The following is a 23,305-nucleotide window of genomic DNA, read 5'->3' on the forward strand; positions in this document are numbered from 1 at the left end:
CAACGAAAATTAAACTATAAGCCCAAGAAACAACAGTCCATTCCTAAGGCCACCATAGGAATGCATTTCAGCAAGATGATTAATTGTGAACTGCCTAACAGACAAAAGTCATTTCCTCTGTCATGCACACAGCAATGCACCTATTCAGTATATCAGCACAGTGTAGTTATTAGCTATGCTTAGAAAAGCATTAGGCAATGCCTAGGCATTCAGTACGACCTGGAGCTTAGGTGTGCCTAGGTAGGACTACTAAGCATTTTAGGATATGTCACATGAGTGCAGGGTGCCGGTGCGGATGCGGATACAGGTGCCGGTGCGACGTATCCCAAAAAAATTGAGTGCAAGGGTGCGGCGAGGGTGTATATATATAATATATTTATTTTATATATATAAATATATGTATTCATAATATATATAATTTTAGCTTGTTTCTTAGCTTAATCTGTCCTTTCTTTTTACTTTTATTACTATACATAAAGAAAGAAATGGGCAGGGGAAAAAAAAAAGAATGGAAATATTTTGAACTTGCATAAGAAAGGATGCAGTTGGTGTGCGTGTTGGAGCTGCACCAGCACCAGCGTCGTGTCGACACGGGTCTGGCCCCTTTTTTGAAGAGTCCATGCGACATAACTTTTAGGTAGTAACCCAAACACAAAGACAAATAAATTGCAAGTTTGCAACACTAAATGTTACAAACTTACAACAAGCAAATTGAGCCATTTCTCTGCAAGTACAATCCACCAGTCAATTTATAATGAGTTAACAGCACAATCAAATTCAATCACAATCATAAAAATGCATTTTTTGAAAAAAAAAAACATTAAAATGTGAAAAATAAGTCGCCAAAAAACGGAAAAAAAACATGTGTATTGAAAAAAAATGCCAAAATGAAAAAAAAAAAGAAAAAAAACATGTTTTTTCGTGTTTTTCACGTTTTTTGTGCTTTTCATTTTCGACATTTTTCATGTTTTTTTGTGTTTTTTCACATATTTTTATTTTTTCTTTCTTTTTTGCATTTTTCACATTTTTTTTACATTTTCTACTACCACATTTTAATTTTCTCATTTTACTTTTAACTTTTAACTTTGTCACAGATATCGTGAGATTTTCAAAAATCTCACGATATTTACGAGAAAACCAGTAAAATGAACATATCAGAAAAATCTCACGAGATTTTGAACAGCATACATACCCAGCGGCTAGCAGAATGAGCCAGTCAGCCACATGTAGCATTAGCCTATTAGGGTGTTCTGAAGACCTTTTTGTTTTAAACCTTTTCGTTGTTATCATTTCCAAAACTGACCCATTTCTTTTTAGTTTCTTACCATCTGACTTTCCAAATTTTCTTTTATTCTTTGCTTTGCACACACATATATTGCAACATCTGTATCCAAGTTTTTCTCAAAAGTGAAGCACCCACACACCCATGTGACATAGAATAATACAGATTGTAGTACACAACAGATTGTAGTACACACAAAGCATTATACATACACGTACATATATATAACAAATAACATATAATAGAACAGCAGCAGATGATTGTGTAATATATAAATAGTAAATATACAGTTGCCACATGGTATTAGCCATCTTTATAGCATAGTGACAGTTTTTTGGTGGTCTTAGCAACAATTTATGGTTTTTTAAGTCATGGCTTTTAAATTGTTGACCATCTGGCAACATCTGTCAAAGAGCATACTTCAACTCTCCTACATATATATATATATATATATATATATAACTGACAACACATCCATAGAGTCGTTTGTCAAATGCTACTGAAGCCAACTCACCCAGACACAACTGAGACATCAAGCCTACCAGATAAGGCAACATATTTAATAGAAAGAGCTCACCAATATTAGGAACAGAAGCTCATCAACATGAGCACATGTTTCCTTTTTGAGTTTGCTTAGAAAAATGATATTCCAACGGGACAACAACAAACAGTAGTTATGTAATCCAAAATTTTAAGTTCTAACACTTAATCATTAGAAACCATTACCTTTAGGGCCTTGTAACAACCAGAAACTTGAACTAGGCTGTCCACCAACATACTAAAAAACTAATAGGAAACATTCATTTCCTTTTTTATTCAGATAAATAAGAAGCACAAAGGAAACCACCAGGTGACAGAACCAGCTACGGCAAAATGCTGTAACTAAAGAAACATGAACTTTGCAGTCAAAATACTGACCAGTTGAGCCAGTTGCCAACTAACCTATTTGTCAAACCAACAACTAGTTGGTCAGACCAGTCAATTAGTCTTTATTGTATATATATGCACTCTTTCTACATACATACATACATGTATATAGACACATTCATTCTGGCATAAATTTATTTATTTATCTATTTATTTATTTTTAGTGCTTTGACTTGGACCAATTAATCCTTTTAGGGTCTTGAACAACAGGTGTGTCGCTTCCAATTTTAATAACTTAGAGCATGCATAATCATCTTCTAAGCAACTTCAAAGTTATAACTGGCATAAGCAATAATCAAGAATTTTTGCTAGCAAAAGCAATATACAATACCAGAAACGTAACAAGGCTTTTAGCACTGTATTCATGAAATGTTTTTGCACTGAACAGATTACGGATAGCATCATCCTGCAGGAAGCAAAATAATTTATTAAATAAAGACCAATAGTCTGCAAATTTCTTGAAATATCAACATTTCAGTAATATAACAACCTGTGTATTAAAAAATATAGTCGCCAGGTCATTGTATTCCTTATCCTTGGAGCAGTAAAACTACACAGGGAACAAAAAAGATAAGTAAGAATAAAGATTGAATCCACCAGAAAGACAACAGGCAATTATCATATGAGTGCACAAGCATGGACAACCACCCAATAGATATTAATCAGCTGTGGTACCTAAAGTAATCTTTGTTCTATAGTATAGCACAGCATCCAGTTTGTGCTAGCAAGTTAGGAGGATATTAAGCTTCACCTTCTGCTTCAATGCAATGATATCAGAAACCCTATAATCAAAAGCATAGTCAGATGGGTACTTCCATAAGGTCCACGTACCCCCGTCGCCGTACCCGTACCCAAAATGGGTACTTTGACTCTTGGGTACCTATAGATCCAAACTGCTTAATTTTACTTTGATTTAATTTTTTTCACCTTACTTTTTATTATATTCTTTGGATGTGAAAATTCGATTGATGTTCATATTTGACTAGGGGGCTGCTTGGTTGTCCATATGTTTAAAGTTTTTCATAGGTTTCTTAAACACACTGCTGCAAGAGCCGTTGATATATATTTTCTATGTTATTTATTTGTTTATGTTGATGTATATTCTTTATTTTGGTACATATTTTCTAAGTATTTCTTATTGTTTATATATACATACGGTCGTAACCCCGCACCCAAGCTTTTTGAAAATGGTCAGTCCCGTACCCGCACTGGCACCCGTACCCGTACCTATGTGACATAGATCAGAAGATTATACATCCTGGTGGATGGCCAGTTTAGAAAAGGATTCATGTAACGGTCAATGTTTTCAGCCCATCGAGAGAAAATTGTAGGAATTGATTCACTATTAGGATCCATACAAAGGTGTTTGATTCCTATTCGGATGCCAGGAATGGAACATCCAGTTCCTTATCTTCCAGGAACAGGTTGAACAAATATGATTGCAAGGTTACCCTTGGAATTCTGAAAACACGGCATTCTAGGACACAGGAACCAAAATGGGCACACATTCTGCATCCTGCATTTGTGTCAGTAAGAGATATGCACACCACGCATGTGTTCCATTAATCAAATGCCTCATACAGGACACTTTCTCATGCAAGGGAGCTTTGCAATAAGAGAAGATCTTACACTCTCTGAATGGTATCACCAGAAATTTTGAAGGAAGTTACTATGAATAACAGGGTTGTGAATGAAATTTTCAAAAAAACACATGCTGGCGAAGGTAAACATGAGGAAATATATGTTGGCAAAGGTGAACATGAAGAAGCAAATAGGAAGGAAAGGTGCCTACAGGGCAGTTTACCAGATTGGCTATGAAAGGTGTGCATCATAAATTTTGTACTTCATTGGTTTAGGCAAATTGAGATTTATCTATAAGACTGGAATCTGGAAAGAAAGACCTCCAAATGGCTACCCAGACTTACAAAAACAAGCATGGTTTGGCATAATCAGAAGCCTGCCCAAGCCCATTTTCACTATCACAATATACATGAAAATATGTATGTGTTCACAAAACAATTCTAGGCTTATAAATACAGCAACTACTCAATTAAAGCCGCACTCCTCAGCTCAGCCACCATTTTAGCACGACCCGCACTGCATGAATATGAGAGGGAGAGAGAGAGCAGTGTGCAATGGGTGGGAGTGCCACACGCTCTTGTGGCAACTAAATTTACTACAAGGATGGAACAAAACTCAATCCACATATATGAGTAACAATTATATTGATGGATGGTGGCAATTCACAAAAAAATTTGCAGTATTCAGGGAAAAATTGAGCTTGTTGGGCAAACTGGAGAAAAGGTTGGCTTTGTGGAAAGCAAAGTTGCTCTCCTATGGATATGTGATGCTATCTTTACAAGCACTCTTGCAGATTGAAAGTGTGCTGCAAGTGAAGAAAAAACAAATCAATTCACCTTGTTCTACATAGACAAGTTGTATATTATAGAGAGATTAAATCCAAGCAAACTTGAAAGCATAGCCACAAATATCGTTCTTGGGTTTTTATCGGCAAAGTTTACATCAAGTATTTTTCGGCAAAGTTGTTTTTCTTGGAAAATCTCAGAGTTTTTTAAAAAAATAAAAAATCAAAATTTTAGGTAACAATACAAGAAATGAAAATCTAATAATTGTTGTATTGCATTTAGGAGGACACGTGAAATACCTAAAACAAAAGGAAATAAAACAATGAAACAAAAGTTGAAAAATATAAAACAGAAAATGAAAAAAAAAATAAATGAAAAAAATCGAGATAAAATCGCATTAAAATCACGATAAATTGATTTTTAACGATTTTTTCAAAATATTGTCATATTTTCTAGTTTTTTCTTTAACATTGTGATATTTTCAAAAATATTGCGATATTTGTGGCTATGGTGCTTGAAAGCTGGCTATGAAACTGCTTGTGATATTTGATTTCATTAAAACGAAAAAAATATGTTAGATAGCAAATAACCAATTCACATGGGGCCTTAGTTGTCAAGGCTTCTAGGCGCTGCCTAGGGAGCCAATGCCTGGTGCCTAGGGGCGCCTGCCCTAAAAAGGTGTCCAATATTTAGCAGACTTTTATTTTTTTACTAACACTTCAGTTCTTTGAGAGCTTTCTGTAATCAAGTCATATCTAGCTAAAATTAATTGCCATAATCAAGAATTGCATTTAGTCTGGAAATGAAGATGAAGAAATTTACCAATATTTAACAAACTTTTACTCTGTTACTTGTGTACTGATTATTTGTTCCGTGAATTGATAAGCATATGTACAAATTTTACAACATAGTAATTTAGGAAATGTTTTATGCTTCATGTGTGGACTATCATCTACATAGTTCATATTGTTTCTTTGCAGCTCCAACATCAGACTATGTTGCAGTGATGTCTGCACATATTTCTCTGATTACTAGACATACACTAAACAAGAGAAATTGGTGATCTTTTTATCATAAACCTAGGTTTTAACATGGGTAAGAAGGCTGGCATAGGTTCCACAAAATATGTTTTAGAGCATATAAGATATATACAAAAATTCATGGTTTTATAGAAGATGTACTTAGCGTATGGCTGGAACTTCCACTTGATGAGTTGATATAGAATATGTAATTAACATACAGCAAACTGTACTAAAAACAGAAATTATATAATATAACTGCATATAATATAAGTACGCACGGTATAACAGTATATAATAAAATTAGAGGACTTAATTTGAAGGGAAGGTGACTTTTCACCTTCCCATAGCCTAGGCACACCTAGCGCCAGCCTAACCACCAGTCCAACACCCGTTGCCTGAGTTCAGTATATAATAAAATTACAGGACTTAATTTGAAGGGAAGGTGACTTTTCACCTTCCCTTATCCTAGGCGCACCTAGGCGCCAGCCTAACCACCAGTCTAACACCTGTCACCTAAGTGATGGACTTAGGCGACAGGTGGGGACTCATGCCTAGGCGTGGACTAGTCCACACCTTAACAACTAAGTATGGGACTGGTTATAGATGCCTACTCAATTTCAGACGTAGAATCAACAACGTTTGACACTGATATCCGAAGCAAAATTTACATTGCTATTACTTGATTCCTTGACTGGAAGGACTCTTTCAGATTGGGACCATAAGAAATTTAGAACAATCCGTCTAAATGGATCAAATTAGACATCAAATTTTCAACATAAAACCAGTAGACAATAGTTATAGTGAATTGGTTGCCGCAATAAACAGACATGCAAATTGTTACCCATATTACAGATACACTGATTAAATTATTCAGTTTTGAGTGGAGTGAAATTCTTTAAACTAACACATACTCTTCTTTGAGAAAATATAGTCATTGTATGAAAAAAGACGACATAATAAAAAAAAAGATAAAGGCTAGAAAGCAATAAATTGAAAAGTCCAAGGAGATACATGTCACAACACACATAAAGCTAATGAAAACTCACATTTACATAATTTCCATAAGTTCCTGGTGGACGAGGACAATCAATACCAGAGTTGGCTTCTGACTCGGGACATGGGCTACATTTCCTTAACAATGGCAATCCAAACGACAGGATAGATGTGATTAAAGACACCAGGCATACTTCAATGACCTGCAAGAACAACCAAATTCTTCAGTGTTGCAGAGATAAGAGATTAATTCCAGAGGAAGAAATTTATCTTAGACAGACAATAACAGATAGTACCTTTATTTGATTACCCTTCTTATGTAAATAATTTCGACGCCAACGAGTTATATAAAGTGTCAGTTGATTAAATAAGGATCCTGGAAGTACCACAATGACATGCATATAAAACAGTTCAAAAGATAAAAAACAGAATTTAGTCCATCAAGGAGCAAAATATTATTCCATTACATACCTAAAAGGCCCCCAATAACACCAATGACAGCCATGGGCAATAATTCCCGAAAAGAGTAATCCTCTTGACCACTATCATAAGAACATGACAATTAAAACAAGAAACCAAATGCAGCACCAACTCAATGTAAGGAAAATGTTAGTAAAGGTAGAACGGTTTTAGATACTAACCCAGATATATCCCATATGATGAAGCCACCAGAACCAAAATGGCCACAATTTCCATTTTTACACCAACCCATGGCTGAACGAACAAAAACTGCCACCACAGCAGATGTAAAGAATACCCGCCACATAAGCTGACTCCTCCACCTGTAACAAAGTACAACATAGTTCAAGATAGATCAAAGATATAGAAAATGCTACTGCAAAAGTATTTTAAAATAAATTTATAAACATCGTTAAACCGTCCAAGTTTTTGCGTCATGAATCAAAAGGAGGATCTTTTTCACCATTCATCTGGTTCCATGGTCATATTCTCGCAGTGGTAATAAGTGATCAATGTAAACCCTAATTATCAGAGTTAGAAATATGTTGTTTACCTCATGCTCCAACCATAGCAACATTATGAAACATTGACACCAATCACATTTTCTAATCTAAAAAATAACACTAGATCTAATGCATGATAGTTCAGCTTTTACTATTCATTGTCCTTATATCTCCGTTTTATTCATTAATTTTCTTGCATCATCTAGGTCCTGTTCTATCCAGGAAATATTTGCTCCAAAAAAGCTAGCAAGAATATCCACATTATAGTCATACATCGCTATTATGAGCTCCTAATCTTTACAAGTTTAGAGTAGTGAATGTTCAACTCACTTTAGCATCCATCTCTTCTATATAATTACAATATTACAGTGCAAGAAATTGATAATCAAACATTAAACCATCCTGCACATTAGCAAGAAAAGTAACACTTGCTAGACATGCAAAATGATGTTCTCTTATGGTATTGGAAGAGTTAAAGAACACTGTGAGAAGCTTACTTCGACCATCAATAGTGGAAGATAAAATAAGTTAAATCGACAATATTCTCACCAAGACGTAACCTCCTCAAGTGCAAAAAGTACACCACCAACAGGAGCCCTAAAAGCAGCAGCAACTCCAGCAGCACAACCACAAGTCACCTTAGAAACATAAGCTAATCAGAGAAAAGAACATCTAATAGAAAAGATATAATGTTCAGGAACTTTGCCAGTGAAAGATCCTCTAGCATGTTTGCCTGTCACAGTGGAAAAAGAACAGATGCTATACAACCAGATACGAGACGAAGATACTAAATGAGAAAGAAAGAAGCTTAAACTTGTCCAAAAGAGTACACAATGCATCGTTCAGCCTAGTGAGGTAGAAAATTGAAAATAGTAGCACTGTCCTACAATTGTAATGATAAACTAACAATCAATATAGAAAACAGTACATCTTTCTGATGGAGAATGCATTAGAGAACCAAACAAGTTCAGAAAGAAAATAAACGGTGTTGACTGAAGAGACACATTTCTTAATTATGTAATGATGTGAAAGCAAATCAAACAAGGTCAGAAGAAAATAAACGGTGTTGACTGAAGAGACACATTTCTTAATTATGTAAAGATGTGAAAGCAAATGCCGTAACAAACAAGAGAAAGGCAGAGAATGAATACACCAATCCACAATAGAGTTCTCAACCTATTATGAAGGCCCAGCCAATGATATCACATATAGTAAAGAAATTACATTTGGCTGTACCCATATTCCACTAAGGTTTCCAAGCAACGTTAGCATCACATCCTGAATGAATTGGACACATATACAAGTACATTTCACAAAATGTCAAAAAGATTTCAATTTCTCATGTCTGAACAAACAGCTCAGAGTTTTGGTGATAGTTGACCTGAGTATGTGACCAGATATGGGATAATAAATTCACTAACATGCTTTCAAAAATTTTTAGGTTGAATCAGGAAGTTAGATGCTAAGAGATTGGAAACTCTGGTTCTACATTACCCAGCCACCTAAATCAACATGTTACAAAAAGAAACATTAATAATGAATTTTCCACAGTTCACAAGTCATAAACAAATCTGCTGACAGAAACTTCCACAGGCAATGTCATGGCATGGGACATTGTCATACGATGGTGACTCAAACTAAGGCCAACAAGCAAACTTGTGCATTATTGGGCTGTCTCGGCCATATTCATTAATGTATGCAGGTCATGATAAACATAACATAAGTAGCCCACCAGAAAGAGAGCATGAATGTGCCACGTAATTCAATGTTGTAAAAGGCGTACCATAATGCATATCCGCTAGGCCAACCTATCCGCCGTTTGTAACGTAACATAAATGTAGCGTAGCGTATCATAGAATTAATTTTTCAATTCAAAAAAAAATAAAAAGTAGGAAAAGTAGAGAAAAAATCAGGAAAAATGTATTCTACATAAAAAACTCATCACACATAAAGAACATTCATGATCATCATTCATAAGCCATAATATATCAACAATACACTTACAAATGAGATTTCATAGATTCATAATAACATAATAAGCATCCATCAGAAGTTTAAAGTGTTTTACATTATATCACAAGTTCACACAACTTATAAGTGTTCATTGTCAAGTGCCAAATATCATGATTATCATAAAAAAAATGATAACCATCATTATCTTCATCCTCGCTTTCTTTTGTCTCCAAATGGAATGTCCTCACCAACATATGATCGATTTTTCTACAAAACTAGCAAAACCTCCTCTTCCCACAACTCCTAAGATGTTTAGAAAGCGGAACAGAGGTGTTGTTTTACAAAGAAACACAAAAATAGGGGATTCAAGCCCCTTTTTTCGCTTTGTCCTTTTATCGCATGATACAGGCAATACGCCTACAACACACTGTGTATCAATGTATTGTAGGCACATTGTATAGATTTTTCACTATACATATCACACGATACAAGACCGTATCGTGCGAGACGGATAACACTGATGTAATTAGCTATTAACACATGCAAGCCATGATAAGCACAATAAGTGTGGTCAAATTATTCCACCCTTCAGGGTTAGAAAAGGTAAAGCCAAAACTAATTGAGACATCCATTTTATATGCAGAGACCAAACCGAGAATATGTTTTACAAAGTATTTGGAGGTTGAGGCAACAAATAGCTCCACTTAGCTTGTCCAAAGCAAAGCTACAAATATTGTTCTCAGGTTTCTAATGGCGATGTTTTTATCGGGTATTTTTTGGCAAAGTTGCTTTTCTTGGGAAAATTTTGGCAAAAATCTCTGCAAATTTTTGAAATGTGAACAAATAAAACAAATGAAAAACTAATAATAAGACATCAAAAAACTAGATAAAATGACAAAATAATGTCACAACAATGATAAAAATGGTTAAGTTTAAAGGTAAATCTATGATGCCACTGACCTTAAAAAAGAGACAAACGAAAAACGGGAAAAAGATGTGAAAAAATGCAATAAATACATTTTTCATGTTTTAAAAAAAATGGGTTTTTTTCTTTCTTTTTTTTTGGCATTTTTCTCGTAAATTGTGATATTTTCAAAAAATATCACGACATTTGTTGCTACGGTTGAAAGGCTTCAAAATCTATTCAATCTATATGCAGAGTTGCATGTGTGACGAATATGATGTAACATGCCATCAAACCCAGGATCCATTTATTTTGCCTTTAAGTTCCATATTTGTGCCAACAAATGTCCCTTTAAGTATGGCACACTAAGTGCAATCAGTATTCTTATCAAATACATGTGCATCTCAAAAATTGAATGTTCATTCATATGTAGTTCAAGAGAGTAGAATCAAAACAATTTTGCAGTTCCACAAGTAACAAAAGAATGGGAAGGAGTATAATCTATGCACATTATGGATGGGCGGTAGGAATATTGTAAAGTGTGTAACTAACCTGAATTGATCAAGCCAATAGTTAGATGCATAACATAATGTACTGTAATGTAAGATAAAAAAATCATAAATTTATTTTTTTATGTGAAAAAATTCAAAACCAATTTTAAAAAATTAAGAAAAGTTAAAACCACAGTCACAAATAACGTTTCGCAGTTTTAAACGGCGAGGTTTTTCTGGGGTATGATAGGGAGACCTTAGAAAAAATGGGAAAAATTCGGTAAATTTTTAAAAATTTAAAAAAACTAAAAATGGAGGAAAATAAAATAAGTGAAACTAATAACACAAACATTAAAAGATAAGTAGATTTGCAATAAATAAAAAAAATGAAAAAAAAAAACTGTTTGGCATTAAAAAAATGAAAAAATGAAAAAAAAAGTGAGAAAAACATGTTAAACCGCATTTTTTTTAAGTCAAAAAAACGCATTTTGTAAGTTTTAAACTGCAATTAATTTATGAAAAAAACACGTTTTTTGTGACTATGGTGACAGTTTTTTGGTGACTATGGACTGACTGTTAGAATATCTTGTAATAGGGAACCGGGTCCGGATATGGACCCGGTCCCATGGGCACGGATACCGAGGCTGGCTCGGTACCCTAGACGGGCTCTCTACCTCTCTCTCTTATAAGCTCCACTTATTGTAAATCTGAAGATTAAGTGGAATTAATTTTTTCTCTCTCCTAGGGTTGCGGTTTTGCCCCTAGGTTAGAGCTTCTCCGTGGTTTTTTACCTCTTCTTGAGGTTTTCCACGTACATCGTGTGTTTCTTCTCTGTTTCTCTCTTCCGTTGCATATTTCTACATGGTATCAAAGCCAGCGCGTGTGGGATTTGCTCTGTGATCGTGTGTTTCTGCCACTGCTGGTGTTTCTATTAGCTGCCGCCGTCGTTTTTCCGCCACTGCTTCTCCTTGCGCCGCCGTTGCCGTCGCCTGTTCCAGCGCCGTTGCCGTCGCCTGTTCCAGCGCCGCTGCAGTCGTCTGTTCCAGCGCCGCCGCCGTCGCCTGTTCCAGTGCCGCGATTCTCCGCCACCGCCGTCGCCATCAAGGTTTTTCCCGCCGCCGCCAGTGTTTCTTCCGCCTCCGCCGCCTCTTGTCTGTCGTCTCTGGTACTGGTGCTGCGTCTCCTTGTGCTGGGTATTGCGTCTCTTTGGTGATTGTGATGGCATAAGAGATGACTCCCAAGATAGATGTTGCCTTTGACATGGGCAGTAATACCAAGAGCGAGAACTTGCCTATTCAAGTCACCTCTATCCGGCTGAACAAAGACAACTATCTCTCTTGGTCTGCTGCCCTAGAAATCGGGATAACCAGCCGCGGTCGTCTGTCCTATATTACTGGGGAGAAACCTGCACCTTCTAAAACGGATCCGCGATGGGCGACTTGGGCATTGGAAGATAGTCAAGTTAAAGTATGGATCATTAGTTCTGTGTCCGCCGATATTCAGCCTCTGATCTTGCGTAAGTCGACTGCATATGACATGTGGACTGTGCTTGCGTGGATGTATGGCCGTAAGAAGAGAGTATTGCGTACGTACCAAATCAAACGTAGCATCTACTCTCTTACACAGGGTGACTTGTCTGTAGCATCTTTCTTTGCAGCCCTGAAGACTAAATGGGAGGAACCAGAATACCATGTGAATGATGACTGGCATTGTGGTTCTGATCATGGCTTGTACTGGGAAAAACAATGGATGGACCGGACTTTTATTTTCCTTGGAGGCTTACGTGATGAATTTGAATCCATTAGGAGCCAAATTCTGAATTGTGACGAGATCCCTGGGATTGAGGAGGTGTATGCCCAGGTGGAATCTGAGGAACAACGTCGCCAAGTTATGCATATTGACTCTAGCCATGGGAGTTCCCCCTCAGCGTTTGTTAGCCGTGCCTCAGGGACTGGACAGCGTCCTGTTCGACGTTGTAGTCATTGTAACAAGTTGAGGCATTCTGTGGACTTCTGTTGGGATATTCATCCTGAGAAGAGACTTGTTCGTGGTCGTCCTCCTTCTAGTCGGCGGGGTCCTTCTGTGCCTGACTCTAGTCAGGGTAGTTCGTCAACTGTTCAAAAATCAAAGCTTTCCTCCGATCAAATCAAGGAATTGCAAGCTTATATCAGCCGGCTATCTACTACGCAAGAGGAAACTTCCACGTCCGAGGGAGCTAAGTTAGCTCAAGCTCTTGTTGCCACAAGCGATCAAGGTAATCCCTCACTTGGTGATTGGATTGTTGACAGTGGGGCTACGCATCATATGACAGGGGATCCTAAGCTGTTTCAAGAATACAAATTATCCTCAGGGCACCAACGCGTGTTTATGGCAGACAGGTCTTCTATTTCTGTGGCTGGAAAAGGGAGTTTGTTCTTGTTGAATAAATATCGTCTTCATAATGCTCTTCATGTTCCCAATATTCCTGTGAACTTGTTATCTGTCAGCAGTATTACCAGAGAACTCAATTGTAATCTAATCTTTTCTGCTGATCATTGTTCCCTGCAGGACTTGGTGACGAGGAAGAAGATTGGGATTGGTTCGGTTATTGATCGACTCTACAGACTGCCCGTGCAAGTTGCGTCTGCCTTGATTTCAGCCACTAGTGGACAGTTGTCAGGCGTGGAAGACAGGTCTACCATTATGCGATGGCACGAGCGTCTTGGGCATCTCCCATTCCAGTTGATCAAGAAGTTGTTTCCAAGGCTTTTTTCTTCTGTTTCTATTGACTCTTTCACATGTGAAGTTTGTCAGTTGGCTAAACATGTCAGGGCTTCGTACCCTATTTCTTTCAATAAAACCACTCGTCCGTTTGCTTTGGTTCACTCTGCTGTTTGGGGTCCTTCGGGAGTACCAACTTGTCGTGGTTTTCATTACTTTAAGACTCTTATTGATGAATACTCCCGTTGTATGTTCGTGTACCTGTTGAAAGAACGTAGTGAAGTTCCTGTCATTGTCAAAAATTTTGTTGCATTTGTTGAGACCCAATTTCAGACATCTGTTCAGGCTTTTCGCACTGATAATGCTCGAGAGTATGTCTCCCAATCCCTAGATGACTTCTTGAGGAGCAAGGGTATTGTTCATGAGACGTCATGTAGTTACACACCTCCCCAAAATGGCGTGGCTGAATGGAAAAATCGCCATTTATTAGATGTCACCCGGGCTATTATGTTTCATATGTTAGAATTTAAATATTAGACATTATGTAAGTATACATATGTTTCATATATGATTTGTATATATGAATATCTATGTATGCATAGGTGTTATGTATTTTATTTTATTTGCTTCCTTTTCGTTTTTATGTATTTTTTATTTCTTTTCTTTTTCTATTTTTACCTTTTCCTTTTTTGTAAAAGGGAACTAGCTGTTGGACCAGCTTCCAACGGCTAGATTTCTAGCCGTTGGAGCTGGCCCAACAGCCAACTCCTCCTTCTTCTCTCCCTTTCATTGTACTATATATATGGGACTGTTGTCCCTTGTTTGGTTAAGGCTTTTAGGCCTCTCTTGTGTATTCTTCTCTTGAGATTAATAGATTTGGTATCTTCTCCTCAAGTTTGAGGTTTGGTTGTGTATTACCTATTGAAGTTGTTGGGATCTTCAAGAGTGTATCTCTTGAAGCATTTGTATTCTCAAGATCAGGCCTGATTTACATGGTATCAGAGCCTCGTTTTGGCTCTTTGTGTTGCTGTCTTTCAAGCTTGGAAGATCCAATTATTACTCTTTCCTTGGAGCTGTGAAGCACTCCAAGTGTTCGATATATTGTTGGCTGAAATTTGACACAAGAAGGTGCTGTTATTTTGCTGGCCTCTTTTGGTGATATTTGTGACGGGATAAAGCTCCCTTGGTGGTGAAGATTGTGGCAGTCCTTGACGCGTCGAAAGCTTCATTTTTGTGTGGCTGTTTTTCATCCTAGCACTACCTCAACGTCTCTTTTACAAGGTACACATTATGGATGAAAGAACTTCCTCTACTCCTCTTCCCAAATTAACTTCATCAAATTATGTTTCTTGGGCAAAAACTATGGAACATTTTATTAGAAGTAAAGGCCTATGGGGACTTGTTGATGGGTCAAAAAGTGAACCTCAATTAGTCCTCACCAAGACCATAGATGGTAAAGCTCAAGAACTAGATGGAGTTGAAAAAGACAAGGCTATGAATGAATATGAGAGAAAATGGGAAGAGTGGAAGATAGGACACCACAAGATTATCACTTGGATTATTGCTTGTGTTGATACTACAACCATGGGCCAAATAGCAAAACATAATTTTGCTCATGAAGCTTGGGAATTCCTCAAGAAAACCCACACTATGAAGGATGTGGCCTACATGTGCAATCTTCAAATGAAGATTGCAAGTCTCCAACAAGGAGACAAGACCATTAAAGAATATGTTGGAGAAATGGAGCAATTATGGGACGAACTTGCTCTATTTGAACCCGAATGGTATGATCCAAGAGACATTGGAGTTAGAGAAAAACAAATCCAAAGGGAGAAATTTTATAAATTTATTCTTGGTCTTAGATCGGAATATGATGGAGTCAAAACTTCCTTGCTCCATAGGCATAAAGTGCCATCTATGAACGAAGCCATAGCGGAACTTCAAATGGAGGAGAATAGACTCAATTTTTCAAAAGACAAGAGTGAAAGTGTTCTTGCTACCTCAAGACCCGGTGCTCATATGAGAACTTATAGGCCTCCTCACTTTAATCGAAACTATGAGCATAGCAATAATGGCAACAAGAAGATTATATGTTTCCATTGTCAAGAAGAAGGACATACCAAACTTAGATGTCCTAAATTGAGGAGATTTGATAAAAAGACAAGTGTGGCTGGGACAATGTATGAAGAAAACAATCGATTTGACCTAGACAAACTTGTAAGTGCCCTCCAACCAAAGCTTATTGATGCTCTTCAACCGCTTTTCAAAGGAGGGACTTCTCCAATCTCCGGAGCAACCGTGGCATCTACATCATCAAGTAAGTACTCTTGGATTCTTGATTCCGGAGCTTCATTTCATATGACCCCTTGTAATTCTTTGCTTACCGAATGCACTAAGGAAGAATCGTGTCCATTTGTTAAAACCGCCGATGGAACTCCTCTTGAAATCAAATGTGTTGGGAATATTGATCAAAATTTTAATTCAAAAGTTTTTAAAATACCAAAAGTTAGATTTATTCCCAAACTTAACTTAAATCTCTTGTCGGTTTCTCAAATAACAAATCATGGATGCGATATTGTCTTCTCACAAAATAAATTTTTGATACAGGACCATCTTTCCAAGAAGACGATTGGGGAAGGTTTTAGGAAAAATGATCTCTACTATGTTGACTATTTGGATCTTTCCAACCCTACTTGCAATATAGTCAAGAAGAGTGACATTCAAGTTTGGCATCAAAGACTTGGGCATTCAAGTTTAGGAAAAATGTCTTGTATCCCTTTTTTGGAAGAGAAATGTAAAGAAATGATCTCTTGTGATGATTGTATTAAAGCCAAAATTAAGGCTTTACCTTTTGGAAATAGAAATTTTGTTGCAAAAGCACCTTTTGAATTAGTGCATTCGGATGTATGGGGTCCCGCTCCTATTATGTCTAAAGGTGGTTTGCTTTATTATGTCATTTTTGTGGATGATTACTCTCGATATGCTTGGGTTTACTTTCTTAAACGCAAATCCGAAGTCCTTATGAATTTTAAAAACTTTTACAACATGATCAAAACTCAATTTGATGCAAACCTTAAAATTTTTAGAAGTGATTCCGGGGGAGAATTCATTTCCAATGAGTTTGAAGAATTCCTAAAAGAAAAGGGAGTTATACACCAAAAGTCTTGTCCCAAAACCCCCCAACAAAATAGAGTCGCCGAAAGAAAACATAGACATATTCTTGAAACAACAAGAGCTCTTCTTATATCAAAAAATGTTCCAAAAAATTTTTGGGCTGAAGCAATTTTAACATCCATTTACTTGATTAATAGAATGCCCTCTAAAGTTTTAGAAAATATTTCACCTTTTCAAAAACTTTTTAACTTGGAGCCAACTTATAAAAGATTCAAAGTCTTTGGTTGCAAATGTTTCATTTTAAATGACAAAAATGATAAACTTTCATCTAGGGCTATTCAATGTGTCTTTATTGGCTATTCCGAAACTCAAAAAGGGTATAGATGCTATGATATTGAAAAAGATAAGGTGTATGTTTCAAGAAATGTGATATTTTTAGAAGAAGAAAATGGCTTTAATGAAAATAAACCCAAGCATGAAGATGACTATTCTTTTTTATGGATAAATGATGATGATGTTGATAATGATGATGATGTCTTGCCTTCTTCACATAATGATGCTCAAAATGAGGTTGAGAATACTCCTTTTGATAGATCTTCACCAAGAAGTGATGGATCACCAAGAGAAGTTATAGTTTATAAGAGAAGGTCTCAACAAAACATCCAAGAGTCTCAACCTACTCTTAGGAGATCTCAAAGAGATTCTCATCCACCTCAAAAATTTGTTTCCTATGAGTCTTTTTCCCCAAAACATAGAGCTTGCTTATTAGCTATTCACTCTCATGTTGAACCTTCATCCTATCTTGAAGCCAAAACTAACCCACATTGGATTGAAGCAATGAACAATGAACTTAGAGCCCTTGAAGACAATAAAACTTGGGACATTGTGTCTCTTCCTATAGGGAAAAGGACAATAGGATGTAGGTGGGTTTACAAAGTCAAGACTAGAAGTGATGGATCACTTGAAAGGTATAAAGCTAGACTTGTTGCCAAAGGATATGCCCAAGAATATGGGATTGATTACGAAGAAACCTTCGCCCCTGTTGCTCGTATGACCTCTGTTAGAGCTCTTATTGCCATTGCCTCCATTAAACAATGGTCTATATATCAATTGGATGTCAAAAATGCTTTTTTGAATGGATACTTAAATGAAGAGGTATACATGGATGCATGGTCTAATTTATATAGCCATTCAATTTACTTAGTCCACATATTAGTTGTAATAATAATAACAACAGATGAATGAGTATGGTGGCAAGTCACTCATGAGGGACGTTTCATTGTGATGGATGCTTGTTGATAAAAAAAAAAAAAAGTGTGAATTAATAGTAGATAACAAAAATATTTAATTTTTTCTTCTTCTAATTGAACCATTATCAAGGGCTTCGTACCCTATTTCTTTCAATAAAACCACTCGTCCGTTTGCTTTGGTTCACTCTGCTGTTTGGGGTCCTTCGGGAGTACCAACTTGTCGTGGTTTTCATTACTTTAAGACTCTTATTGATGAATACTCCCGTTGTATGTTCGTGTACCTGTTGAAAGAACGTAGTGAAGTTCCTGTCATTGTCAAAAATTTTGTTGCATTTGTTGAGACCCAATTTCAGACATCTGTTCAGGCTTTTCGCACTGATAATGCTCGAGAGTATGTCTCCCAATCCCTAGATGACTTCTTGAGGAGCAAGGGTATTGTTCATGAGACGTCATGTAGTTACACACCTCCCCAAAATGGCGTGGCTGAATGGAAAAATCGCCATTTATTAGATGTCACCCGGGCTATTATGTTTCATAGACACGTTTCTAAGCGCTACTGGGGTGATGCTCTTCTCACTCGTGCCCACCTTATTAATCGTATGTCTACTCGTGCGTTGAATAGTCGTTCCCCTTATTCTGTGCTCATGCCCACTCATAACCCTTGGCCTCTTACTCCTCGGGTGTTTGGGTGTATTTGTTTTGTCAATGACCACAGTCCTGCCCTCAAGAAGCTTGACCCTCGGTCTATCAAAACTGTCTTCTTGGGGTATTCCTCCACTCAGAAGGGATACAAATGTATTGATCCTGTCACTTCCAAAATTTATGTCTCCCGGGATGTTACCTTTCAAATGAACATGAGGCGTACTTTCCTGTTAATCCTCTTCAGGGGGAGTGTATAGGCAACAGTGTGGAAGAGTATTATTCAAACCAGCTGATTCAGTTTATGGATTTCTTAGACTACAAGGTTAGTCACAGTGTGGCAGACACAATCAGAGGTGATAGAGACAGTCATGTGGAAGGGGGCTCTGGGGATGAACAGCCCACTGGCCGTGATCATTTGTTTGGCCAGGTGTACACCAGGAAGAAGAAAGATGTGCTTGAAGATGTTGATGCAACCAATCCCAATCCTATGAGTTCCCCGAATGAACCAAGTCCACTAAATGAAGATCTTCGCATAGCCTTGCACAAGGGAACCAGGTCGTGTACTTCTCACCCCATTCAGAGATTTGTTTCATATGCAAAACTCAGCAAGGATTACAAATGCTTTATTACTTACTTGTTTATGTCTGTGATTCCCAGGTGTGTGGAAGATGCTAAAGAGGATCCTAAATGGCTAAAGGTCATGACAGATGAGATGGATGCCTTGACAAAGAACAACACTTGGGAAGTGGTTGATACTCCCAAGGGGACTCACTTAGTTGGTTCCAAGTGGGTGTTTAATATGAAGTACAAACCTGATGGTACTGTGGAACGGTATAAGGCTCGCCTGGTGGCAAAGGTGTTCAGCCAAAAATATGGAATTGATTATCTTGAGACATTTGCTCCTGTTGTTAAACTGAAGACAGTGAGGGTCATCTTACCACTAGCAGTGCAAAAGAAGTGGAGCATGGACCAGCTTGATGTCAAGAATGCATTCCTGAACGGCCATCTAGAGGAAGAGGTCTATATGAGCATGCCTCTTGGGTATGCCCAAAGCGGGAAATGTTGTCATCTCAAAAAAGCCTTGTATGGACTAAAGCAATCTCCTAGAGCATGGTTTGAAAGACTGATGGTAGTAATGAAGACTAATGGATACAAACAGGGAAACGGTGATCACACCCTATTCATTAAGCAGAGAAATGGTCTGGTGAGCCTTCTTCTTGTATATGTTGATGATATGATTGTCACAGGTGACGACGAAGAAGAGAAAAGGAAGATGAAGGAGAGGTTGGCTGCTGAATTTGATCTTAAAGATCTGGGTAAATTAAGGTACTTTCTGGGAATAGAGATTGCTCGATCAGAGACAGGACTTGTTATGAGCCAAAGGAAGTACACTCTGGATCTTCTAAAGGAGACGGGTAAACTGGGATGCAGGCCCTTTCTAACTCTAATGGAGTATGGTACAAAGATAAGTATCAAAACTGGTAATATCCTGGATGAGGAGGGAAAAGGACGATATCAGAGGCTGGTTGGTAAGCTTATTTATCTTACTCTTACTCGCCCTGATATTACTTATGCTGTAAATGTGTTGAGTCAGTTTATGCATGCTCCTACTGATTGTCACTGGAAAAGTGCAGAAAGAGTGTTGGGGTACCTGAAGAATGACCCAGGGAAAGGGTTACTGTATACTCAGCAGGACCAACTGAATATTGAAGGATACTCTGATGCTGATTGGGCAGGGTGCACAGATACTAGAAGGTCTACCACAGGGTACTGTATCTTCCTGGGGGGTAACCTGGTGGTATGGAGGAGTAAAAGGGAGGAAGTCTGCTCTAGATCCAGCGCTGAGGCCGAATACAGGGCAGTTGCTATGGGGGTTACAGAAATGTTATGGCTAAAGATTCTTCTAGCAGATATTGGGGTTGAAATGAAAGAGAAGATGAAGATGTATTGTGACAACAAGTCTGCGATTAACCTAGCTAATAATTTTGTTCTTCACGACAAAACCAAACATGTGGAGATACATCTCCATTTCATACGGGAACGCATAGATTCAAAGGAATTGATCCTGCCTTATATGAAGTCTGAAGATCAAGTCGCAGATGTCTTAACTAAAGCCCTATGTACATCTCAATTTGAAAAGAATGTTAGCAAGCTTGACATGTTCGACATGTATGCCAAGCTTGACGGGGAGTGTTAGAATATCTTGTAATAGGGAACCGGGTCCGGATATGGACCCGGTCCCATGGGCGCGGATACCGAGGCTGGCTCGGTACCCTAGACGGGCTCTCTACCTCTCTCTCTTATAAGCTCCACTTATTGTAAATCTGAAGATTAAGTGGAATTAATTTTTTCTCTCTCCTAGGGTTGCGGTTTTGCCCCTAGGTTAGAGCTTCTCCGTGGTTTTTCACCTCTTCTTGAGGTTTTCCACGTACATCGTGTGTTTCTTCTCTGTTTCTCTCTTCCGTTGCATATTTCTACAGTGACTATGGTGACACTTGAAACTACCTTCAACATACATCACCCATTTCCTTGTTGTCTTCAAAATAGACATGTGTGATCTTAGACTAGCATCAACAGGATCAAAAGTGCAAAGCTCAATATGATCCTCATCCTCCACTTCCTAGGGCTCACCATAATCCATCTGAGCATCTTTTGTCTCTTTCTTTATAATTTTTTGGCTTTTGGAGACTCAAATCATTTGCATACATTTCCACTGCACAGTTGTTGGGCTATGCAGCTAGAAGGCTTTTATATCCCAAGACAGAAAAGAGGAATTCAGGTTTCCTTTTTCTCCTCCCACACCCATATCATACAATATGGGGCATATTGCACTACATTTAAAAATACAGTCCCATATTATAGGATACTAGCTAAAACTTACTAGTCAATACCAGGGTGTTACATCCCCGTAACTAGTTACAAAGGTGAAATTAGCAGTTTTCCCTATGATTACCATGTAAGATTTTGATATCTAATGCCAAACCACCGGATGAAGTTAGATGCAAGAGGAGAAGAAGAGGAATGGGCTGCACGTACAAGAGAGAGAGAGAGAGATAGAGAAGAAAGAGAGCAGCAATCCTAACGTCCTCTTGATATCATTATATACTGATTTGGTATACAATAAAATACACAAAACAATGTTAAAAAATACAAGTATGCCACCGCCCATTATGATTGGGCGTGTGGAGAAGATGAGTCGGGTCTGGTTGACCCGATCCAAATCGTACAATCTTTAACATACCATACATACAATAATGTGTTGTATGATACGGCACAATATGCACAACATTGGGCTTTAGGCATATCAAGTTAATATAGATTAACTATTTGATTCAAAGGAAAATCAACATTTGTACTTTCAGATATGAGGAGAAACCTGCTAGTAGCTAGGTGTGTTGCGCGTAGGAAAAAAAGAAAGTGATTCAACAAGATGTGATTTGACAATTTCAAGCATAGCATACAAAAATTCAATAATTAAGTAACGAATAGAATAGATCTGCCGTATGCCAACACCTGATAACTAACGAAGCAAAGACATTTTTATCTAAAACCAACAACTATGTCATTCCTGTTTTCTTTGAACTTTGAATACATGTTCCATATTACAGTGACTGGCACATTACGTCGTAAGTGTCTATAAAGGTCTACACTGATATCAATCAAGTGTATCATTCTTTCAAATGAAAAACATTGAATTAAGCACTAGATTGTGTCATTTCACATAATTTTGAAGAGATCGTAATGCTCACAAGGTCTCGGCGGTCACGGTCACTCTGAAACACATGCAACCATCTTGACTGTATATGATACTTCGTTGATCCACCCTGAGTACAAACAATTGGGAAAAGAGTACTCAGATTCTAGATATGAAACCAGCCTTAAGAGAAGAGGAAGACACTGTCATGATCCATGGATATTCTAACACAACAACTAACAGAGCGAATACAAATCCCAGATTAAGAACCACAAGGAAGTCAATAGAGAGGTTATTTGCAAGAGGAAAAAGGGAAAAGAACTTTCACCATTTATGCTGCTTCGGGAAAGCCAAGTAGAGTAAAATCATTTCTGTTCATCATCAACAACCAAAAAGGCAGCAGTAACAAGTCAAGGTATTTTAACTCTAGGAAGAGCCCAACACTGCACCTTGATATGTTTCTGTTAGCCTCCTGCTAACATAACTGATTACAGAGAAAGGAACACCCTGCCAAACCCTAACTGACCCCCACCGACCCCCAATCCCAGATTAGGATCCTCCCTAACCAGAGAGCCAAACACTCGAACATATCCTCCCCTAACTGAGGTTCTTAGACCTTATTTATAAGCACTTGGACATAAGCACTTGGACCAGTCTCATGGGGACCCAATCCAGAGTCTCATACCCAGTGCCTAACAGTTTCTTATGTGATGTCTTCAACTATCAAAAAGCACCTTCGAGAAAAAGTGAACAAAAACATTAAAATAAACAGTTTATTTATAGAACATCACAAATTTTCTAACAGGGAGAGTTTGTTGGCCTGAAGAATTTATTCAGCGCACCCTTATCCTGGATAATGTCTCCAAAGTTAAAAGGTTAGAGCCCTTTAAGTTTGACTTTTCCCCCTTATTTTTCAGCCAAAACCCCCTCATCACAAAGAAGTTATCCTGGATAAGTCCATCCACGCTTCATGGCCTGATGCAAATTTGGAACATTCTTCTTCTG

General features: G+C 37.7%; 1 protein-coding gene across 3 annotated transcripts in view; it reads right to left on the reverse strand.

The window, feature by feature from the left end:
- Window positions 1–23,305, reverse strand: part of LOC116256199 (chloride channel protein CLC-d) — a 42,937-nt gene that overhangs the window by 16,146 nt on the left and 3,486 nt on the right. For all 3 annotated transcript variants that reach the window (XM_031632483.2, XM_031632482.2, XM_031632484.2), the window contains exons 6-13: window positions 22,356–22,430; window positions 8,102–8,190; window positions 7,232–7,372; window positions 7,062–7,132; window positions 6,887–6,966; window positions 6,644–6,793; window positions 2,700–2,759; window positions 2,541–2,615 (exon numbers count right to left, since the gene is read on the reverse strand). In XM_031632483.2, the coding sequence (XP_031488343.1) occupies window positions 2,541–2,615; window positions 2,700–2,759; window positions 6,644–6,793; window positions 6,887–6,966; window positions 7,062–7,132; window positions 7,232–7,372; window positions 8,102–8,190; window positions 22,356–22,430 (741 nt within the window). The remainder of the gene's footprint in view (window positions 1–2,540; window positions 2,616–2,699; window positions 2,760–6,643; window positions 6,794–6,886; window positions 6,967–7,061; window positions 7,133–7,231; window positions 7,373–8,101; window positions 8,191–22,355; window positions 22,431–23,305) is intronic.

This window comes from Nymphaea colorata, chromosome 6, assembly GCF_008831285.2.
Source record: "Nymphaea colorata isolate Beijing-Zhang1983 chromosome 6, ASM883128v2, whole genome shotgun sequence".
Classification (NCBI taxonomy): Eukaryota; Viridiplantae; Streptophyta; class Magnoliopsida; order Nymphaeales; family Nymphaeaceae; genus Nymphaea; species Nymphaea colorata.